Below are 9,191 nucleotides of genomic sequence, written 5' to 3' on the forward strand. Positions count from 1 at the left end.
TTAAGAATTTGTGTGAATCAACTCTTTAAAGCCTCTACAAGACCCGAGCTGTAGGACACTTGTTAGAGTTTGATTTAGTGTATTCTCTCCCATGCATCCATTGTAGCCTGTCCCTGATCAATAGCAGTCAATAGGAATTAGGCCCCCTGCAGGGTGCTACAGTATTTCTAAGAGTCTAACCTCTCCTCTGTCCTCTGTCTTCATCTCTGTCAATAACTGGCTAACAAAAATCACATAGCTACATTGACTTTCCTCAGCAACACTTGGCAAGCGAGACTTATGTGGTTTTACTCATTAAGATATAACCCTCGATTTCTGTTTTCCCGCATTAAAAAAAAAAAGAAAGGAAACTTAACACATCTATTTCATTTCATGATAAAAGATTCAAAACATTAATCTAAAAAACTGTAACACTGTAATTTGTTAAGGGCTAACCCTAGCATTAGATAAGTCAAAGGGTGTTGTTACAGTTTGAGTCATACTGTTTTTATCTGTTAGCTTCTCCTACCCATGTGAACCCTTCACGAGTCAATAATGAGCTCCAGCAGCTGAATCGATAAAACTGCTAAGGATTAGTGCACCCCTGACACAAGGTGGGCTGGAAAAAAAAAAAAAAAGTTTTAATTTAAATCCATCTCTTCCATCTATATGGGCTCTTCCCCAGTCAATAAATATCTTCAGCTACGTGAGGGAAGAGAATGACAGCGTAATGGATTACACAGGAGAACGCAGACATTTTCATACATATTTTCATATTTAATTATTGTTTAAAAATTCTTTCAGGAATTGAATAATGAAAGAAGGATTATAAATAATTAATACAGATGGAGTTCGATATGTGTAATCTCCTGTAGTATTCTGCGGCTGTGCTGTAACATACATTAGTTAGTAAGTGCTTGAGGACCCAATACTTGAATTTATGGTATAAAAAAAAGCAGGACGGCCTGCGATCAGTAGTCATTTATTTTCTTCCCATGAGCCGTGAGCTACTGACTCCAGCTGAGGCCCAACCGAAGCCCTGCTGACTTCACTAATCATCCTATGATTGAATTTGTGTTGCTCCGCTCTGATCTGTTTTGTTCTCTGATTTTCTCATCTACACTAAGCTTCTCCGTCTTACTCCAATCTAACCGTCCACCTGTCCCCTTTATTACGCCAGCTGAGTTTTTGCATACATGAACATTACGACAAAATGACGGACCAGAAGTGAAATCAATACAGCTTCCTGCAGTTGATGTGCACCCTAACTGGATAGTCAACAGTGCAGCCTTCCTGTTGCTCTTTTCTGAGGAATCATTTCACCTCGGGGGGGGGTATCTGTCTTTTTTCCAGACCCCCGGTAGAGGACATCCAGACGGTGCTGAGCCCAGTGGTGAGTTGTGGACCTCCAGGAGCCTTACTGACCAGACCAGTGATCCTCACCATCCACCACTGTGCTGACAATGTCCAGGAAGACTGGCTCATACAACTGAAGAACCAACTGGCAATGGGAGAGTGGGAGGTGAGTGCTTAACACTGTTGTGTGTTTGTACTGGTTTTGGTTCGCTATAATGTGCAAACATGTGAATCCTACTGAGAGAACAGCTTCCGGCAATTAGTGAAGAACATACATTTAAAAATGCATGCAGAGACACCAACAACAGCTAAATAATCCAAACAGAAAGAAGTGCGTCCCTGACACTGTATGTCCTAAACAGCATATACACACGCATGCACACATACACTTGCCTAGATTAGACACACACACACATGCAGTGAGAGAGGAAAAGAAAGAAAAGAAGAGAAAATTCAGTAAACATAAAGTGCCTACAGGCCAGCAGACAAGCAGGGGGTTGAAGACTCCTATCAGAAGCAATTTGTTATGCTCCTGCCGTCCTCCTCTTCTCTCGTCTTTCTTCTTATGTTTCTATCCCTCCTTTTTTTCCCCTACCCTTCTCTCTCTCTCTCTCTCCTCCCGTGTGTCTCAGCGTGAAGTCTCTACCTCAGCAATCTGCTTTTGTGCATGTGTGACTGCACATGTATACGTGCATGTCTGTTTCTACGTGCGCGCGCGCGTGTGTGTGTGTGTGCGCGCGTGCATGCATGTGTAACCTTGTGTGTGGGTGTGGGTGATAAGGCTGTCTTGCAGCATCACTGTGTCTACAAGGCCCCCGTATGCTGTCTTCTGTTGCTTATCACAGCTCAACACAATGTCTCTGCACAATTAGCCATGCATAAGATTCTGTGTGTGTCTTTGTGTGTGTATTTGTGTGTGAGGAAAGAGACAGAGACAGAGAGGGAGACACACACACAGAAGGACGCAGAGTGGGTAAAGACGAGAAAAATGAAAAGTGGAATTTCATCAGGAAGTCAATTTGTTTTTCTCTTATTGCAGTAGAACATCCATTTCCCATCAGAAAGTTTCCCCCCCCCCAAAAAAAAGGGAGAGGAAGGTAATTGAATTCCCCTCACATCAGGGGGGAGCAGCTATGGTTGTGATTACCAGTAATAACAGATTCATACCATATTGCTTTCCTACCTCTTTGTATTGATTTGGCTCGCTCATCTGCGGGAACACAACTCCACATGAACTGTGATTCAAAAACTCAATATTTGTATCACACGTGTGCGCGCACAGCAGATCCATGCTTCTGTCTAGGGACATTACTCACAGTCACACGCACAAACACGGGTACGTGCTGAACTAATTGAAGATTCAGTTCTTATATGAAAAGAACACAGTGAGCTTGTGCATCCCCGCTCAACTCGGAGCCATATGGATTTACCATAACTCAGGCTGCGACAGAGAGCTGTAGAAATGATATGAGCAACAGCCAGCAGATAATCACAGTGGGACTGGACACACTTCACAGACGACAGCTCTGAACAAGTGTTATCATCCTCCTAATGGATACCTTGATTTACTTTCAGAAGTCGTACAGCCAGACATGCATTTACATTTCAATTCAGTGTCTCACGATGAACAAAGGAATCCACGATGTGCTGAATCAAAAATCCAGTAACTGGTTTTCTAAGATGAATTACCAGACTCACAAAGAGGAGTCGCCCGTGGTTTATTGTCTTATTAAAAAAGATCTACAAGCCAGAATGATTAAAACTCAACATTTACAGCCAGGCTCTCTGTAGCTTTCTTTATAGTTTGCACAGCTCTACACACATCAGTACTGGCATCGTATTAAAAAAAAAAGTTGTTGTTTATAGCAACAGTGGAATGCATCAGTTAGAAAGCACAAACGTGTTCATTCAGGGGTTGTTTGCATTAGTGGAAATGGCTCCAAAATTCAGGTCCGGTTGTGTTATGTTAACAAACAGAATGCGGCTTAATGCTCACAACATCTAAAATAAAGCCGGTGTTCAAATAACGCCCAGGTCTGACTAAAAGCATGAACAAATAAAGGCTGTTCCCAAATAAAGGGGGAAAACAGAATTACCTGGATTTTACATTTAGAATAATCTCTTTTTCCACAGTTTGTCTGTCAACACATACACATCACTACGTTGATCATAATATGTTGTTTAAATACTTCTCTGATTCTATCCTGACTTTATTTTCTTTTAATGTTGATGAAACCCAGTAGCTGTTTTACAATTTCCGGCATGCCCCTGAACCCCAGGATGGGATTTTGATCTAATATATACTTATACACACAGCTGCGATTTGTCTCTTCAATCAGGATGAGTAAAGGCGCGTAAGCTAAATTCAGCGACAGTATTAACTTACAATACAGTAACTTACAATAATCCAGCCTCAGCCGCCCATCAAATCCAGCATGGCACTCTGAAACTCTAAAAATGCGTGTGACTTTGTGTGTGTGTGTGTTTGTTGCCTACAGGATGTGGTAGTAGTCGGAGAGGAAAACTTCACCACCCCCTGCTATGTGCAGATGGACTTGGAGGCATGTCACATCTTAACAGAGACACTAGGGACTTACTGCCTGGTGGGCCAGTCAGTCTGCAAGGCAGCTGCCAAGAGGCTCAAACTGGCTGTTTTTGGACCCGTCTCATGCACAACTTTGGACTATCACATCAGGGTCTATTGTCTGGACGACACACAGGATGCACTCAAGGTAAAGCATTAAAATTGAAGTGATCAAATCCGATCATTCTTCTGTTCAGTTGCATTTAAGTTTATTGAATTATAGTCATATATTACATACTGTGTATCTACAGTGGCATAGTTTTTTCTAATGTCTTGAATGACGGTGAAGGTGAGGAAGAGGTTTGTGATATTTTAGAGAGTGCTTTGCTGTGTTTCTTTAGTCCTGTGAGGGATTTAGTTGTCTCTTGGACCACTCATGCTTAAAGCGCTCCCTGGTAATTTGCATTTGAAATAAAATATACTACAGCTTCAATAGAAGTGATTGTCTCGAGTCATAAATAGAAGTTTTTTTTGTTTTTTTCCCACCTCTAGTCTTGTGAAAATGAGCTGAGAAGCAGTAAACAAAACAGGGTCAAGCAATGTCAAAATAACGATGCTTTAAAATTTAAACAAATTCAAAGCACTGGAGGGACCATCTGATACCAGAGATTAACATTGGTAATTTATGCATGCAATGATAAGTCAAGTGTCAGTGTGGCACACAGCCATGCACACGCTCGCACAAACATCAGCATTTTACCATTTCAAACAAGCAATTGTAGCTTGAAAACAAAGTTCAGAGGTGGAGTTTTTAATGATGGAGACTTTGCGGAGTATAATTGATCGGTTGGTTGGTTTCAAAGGGGAAGTCTCAGCTGTATATCTACAGTAGAGCTACTGCGTAGGAAGATGATGGGAAGAAGGAATTGATTATTTTGAAAAGGTTGTAGGAGGCATCAGAAGTCATACTGATAACTTATTCTTCCATCAGAAAATAACTCGAGTGTGCGTGTGTGTGTGTTTGTTCATTTAAGTTCACAGTTCAAGGGCCTGTAAATAGGTTGATGTTATCAATATGTGTGTGTTTACCATTATGCATGCCGATGTGTGTCTGTCGGGCACAGATGCTTTCTTTGTACTCTCTTAGTGTGGGCTTAGTTGGTATACAGAAGTCAATTTGAAAAGTATGAGCAAAAATCCCCACAGGACCGTGTGTGCTATGTATTATTATCAACTGCAGCGCTGCAGAGTAAAATGCGCTGCTTCCTTTGGTTCACAAAATGAACAAAGAAACAGAACAATATCAGTTTGAGTGTAGTGCATCAGCTTTTAAATCCTGCTTGACTGAGGTGGTAATTACAGCAGCCTTAAAACTATAAAGTGAGTGTGCAGGGGAAATGAGGATTTTTGTTGTGTGTTATTATCACAAGTAATATGATGCATTGAGGTCATCTTCTAAAGTCAATAGAAGTAATTTAATTTTACTGACTTACATTAAAGATATGCTTCGTTTCCTACATCTCACAACAGCAGTACTTTGGCTGGTGCTGCATTATTCATTAAGGTTTTTACTGAGCATCTTAACGTCTCTCTTCAGTTCAGTGCCGTTTGCTCAATTGCTCAAGCTTTGCTTAAATCCAGGGAATACAGCCACTGATTTTTTTTGATGATATCTCAATGAAAACTTTCAAGTGTTTCATATTGCCGTGTACTTCAAGGCAACATCAAAGACGGCATTGTCTGCAGTAATAATGAAGATAAATTAAAGGCTTTCTACAGTCTCCAGTGCTGTATGAAAAAAAAAGAAAAGAAAAGAAATGGTTCAGCAGAAGCAAACTTGTGGAGGAAGTCTGAAGCAGTTATTGTGTTTTTCTGGGGTTTTGTGTAGGAGGTTCTTCAGATGGAGACCCAGATGGGAGGAAAGCTTCTGGATGAGCCAAAGACTCTGAACTTTAAAGACAGCACACACAATCTGAGACTGTCAATCCACGACGTGCCGCACACACACTGGAAGAGCAAACTCATTGCAAAGTATCAGGTGAGGTGGATATAACCGCACATATAGAAGGTATCTACTGTACTATAAATACTTCATATAAATGATATATAATGATACAGTACTGCTTCTATTTAGCTCAAAATAATAAACCATGGCATGGTGTTTTTGTTTTTTTTCTGTTTTGTTTTTTTCCAAAAAAAAATCCATGTTTTGAAGGAGGCATCCACTCATATTTAATTGGAATCATAGCCACAGTTGGAAGATGATTTTACCCATTGTGACCCGGTTACCTTCCTGAAAACAATATTTTTGTGCTTTTCTAGGAGATTCCGTTCTACCAGGTGTGGAGTGGCAGTCAGAGAACTCTTCACTGCACCTTCACCCTGGAGAGATTGAGCTCAGCCACCACAGAGATCAGCTGCAAACTGTGTGTGCGGCAGGTGGAAGGAGAAGGACAGATCTTTCAGCTCAGCAACACACTGGAGGAGGTACGTTTGCAGTAATCCACATGCCGACAGCACAACATGCTGACATGCTGTTTATTGGTTATTGGCTGAGGAAACTGCAGAAGACGACTTGAACTCACACTGACCATGGGCAGGATACTGTGGCATAAACCAAGACACGGTCACACAGAGAGAGACTTACTTCTACACACCCAGACTAAAGGTCCTAAAGTCACTAAGTTTTTCTCTCTCTGTCAGACAGTCAGGGTTCCTGCTATGGATCTGTGACTCTGTTCAATCATTCATACTAGGGCTAGAGGTCACATAACACGAGTGGAATAACTTGTCTTTGATTTTTCTAGGCCATGTAACCACAAAGTGTGTGTGTGTGTGTGTGTGTGAACAGTTTTGGTCGAAGGTCAGACAGTTCTTTGAATTCTCCCATGGTGTTCACGGGTGATAGCGTTGCACAATTTATTTAACCCATGTGTAACCAGTTAAATTCATAAAGAGGGATAGATTTGTTTGTTACTGCATGTTACTGGAACGATTGCAGCAGCAAGGATGCATTACACAAGAGAATGAGAATAATAGCCAAGGTCTGTAACAGTGACTGATACTAGATCTTTGAGACCAATACTTATATTAATATTTAAAAGTTAAAAAGAAAATCCTTATTTTTTTTTACATTGACATTGAGGTACATACATTCTCTTTTTATTGTTTTTAATAATAGTTGTTAATAGTTTTGTTATAATAGTATAGTTATCAATTTATGCTTCTTGACTTGCAAAAATTGCATTCATCCTTATCTCTATTTTTCTTGGGCTGTGTTTATTGTTATGCACCAATATACCAAGGCAAATTATTTAGGCTTATGGCCAAGTAAGTCTTCATAGACAATAAAACATACTTGGCAATAAACTTGATTCAGATTTAGACTTTTGACCTCAACCTCAAAAGAAGCAGCCAGGGCTAGAGTTTAAATATAGTCATAACCATGATTAGTAGGCACATTTTCTCAAATGTTCTGCTACCAAGTCTAAAGAGGTTAGACAGCTTTGTAAACAAAGAGTCACTTATGATTTCCCACTGTAAAGTGTAGAGTTTAGAGATAATTTCCCTTTACTTGTGTCTCTAAACTCTCATAGGTGCAAATCTTTAGGTGCTATGTTTAGTTTTATTATACCTTCTGACAAATAAAACAAAACAAACAGCCTTTGAGAGGCTGGGGTTAAAGTTGTGGTGGTGCAACAAGTCAACAGAATAATTTAGTACTTTTATTTGGACTATGAAGATTTGGTCACAACATTAAATATTTAGTTAGGTGATCAGTTGTGATCCATTTAAACAAAGTAGGCCAAACCCAGTTTTATAGACATAATTTACATTATGATCTCATGGGATGTTCAAGCAAGTATGGTAATTAGAGCAGGATAGCTAAAGCAACATTCAGCGAGTCTCTTTGTGTATTCATTAAATAAAATGCTGTAGAGCTTCAAACAGTGTCCTGAACAATGGAACGTAAAGCAGGTTTAAAGCATTTATTATTTCGGCAGTGAAACAGAGATGTCCCTTTGCATCAATCATTCAATCTCCAGCAGCAGAGAGCTTTCTGCTGTAAATTGGGGCTAAGTAGACGCAGTAAATAGTAATCATTCACATCAACAGTGGCAGTTGTTGTTTCCCTCTGCCAAGCGACATTCATTAGACTGCTGCCTCCTTTCAGCCCAGGAGTGGCAGATTAATGCGATGAAGGTTTAGAAAGAGACAGAGTTTGACAGCGAGAGGAGAGAGAGAGTGCTTGAAAGCAGATCTTTGTGTTTGGTTCTCTCTTGTATTAATTAGGAGACATATCAGTAATTGGTTGCATCGAAGCAAAGCAGCAGAAAAGATGAGCAGAGTCTTTGGCAGAACGACCAAGACATTGATGTATCTGAGATAGAAATATTCAATGTTGTCAACTTTCAGTGTTGCCACATGGTTGCACATTATGGCCCTTATTTTACTCTGTTCCCATGTCTCTGCTGTAGAATTTATATTGTCTACAACAATATTTTTTGAAGAATATTAAAGTTTTCAAAAAGTTGAAATAACTAGTTTTCTGTCTTTCCAGGAGCTCCAGTGCATAGACACGTCCCTGATGGATCCTGCCAGTAATATCACAACCTTAGTGGGCCCCAATGCTTTCCGTATTCCTTTGTCCATCAGACAGAAGCTGTGTGGCAGTCTAGATGCACCACAGACCAGAGGCAATGACTGGAGGATGCTGGCCCACAAACTCAACCTTGACAGGTGACACACACACACACACATACACTTCTTTTTATCATTTATTCTGTGTATGCTTCCCGTAGGCATTTTGCTTGGTTTGGACCATCGTTTAGTCAGAAAAACAACTCTGCTCAAATCAGGTGGCAGCTCATCAAGGTGGCTTGTCTCACCTTTTCAACAACAGAAGAAAAACCAAAAAGCCAATTTCTGTGAATTTAAATGCGACTAGGGCACTGGCTGTTTAAATCAGATGCTGCAGTTCAGCTGAAATGAATCTTGTTTTCGTGTTATTCTTAGGACGCAAACATACAATAGCACATACAAATACCAAAGACGTAAAATCACATCGTTAATTGCACGTCACTCAATTTGAACACATTTCATTATTTTACCTCCGTCCCTGTAGAGTTTAAGTAAAATACAGCACTGCTGGACTCAAAAAGTAAAGATGCGTTTGTCTATTTGCATCTGACTCACAGGTAGCATCCTTATTATTTCTATCCCCAGATATGTGACTCGATGATTCAGTCCGGAGGTTCATTTACTAACAGCTACTGGAGCAGAAGCAGATATTGAGAGGATAATTGGGCACAAGTGCACCTTGTTGTCCCAA

The 9,191-nt window shown here is 40.3% G+C and overlaps 1 protein-coding gene across 2 annotated transcripts in view; it reads left to right on the forward strand.

Moving 5' to 3' along the window:
- The window catches only part of unc5ca (unc-5 netrin receptor Ca), a 175,467-nt gene that overhangs the window by 161,191 nt on the left and 5,085 nt on the right, over positions 1–9,191 (forward strand). For both annotated transcript variants that reach the window (XM_027275025.1, XM_019259897.2), the window contains 5 exons: positions 1,333–1,501; positions 3,834–4,067; positions 5,748–5,897; positions 6,182–6,346; positions 8,421–8,599. In XM_027275025.1, coding sequence (XP_027130826.1) covers positions 1,333–1,501; positions 3,834–4,067; positions 5,748–5,897; positions 6,182–6,346; positions 8,421–8,599 — 897 coding nt within the window. The remainder of the gene's footprint in view (positions 1–1,332; positions 1,502–3,833; positions 4,068–5,747; positions 5,898–6,181; positions 6,347–8,420; positions 8,600–9,191) is intronic.

This window comes from Larimichthys crocea, chromosome III, assembly GCF_000972845.2.
Source record: "Larimichthys crocea isolate SSNF chromosome III, L_crocea_2.0, whole genome shotgun sequence".
Lineage (NCBI taxonomy): Eukaryota > Metazoa > Chordata > Actinopteri > Sciaenidae > Larimichthys > Larimichthys crocea.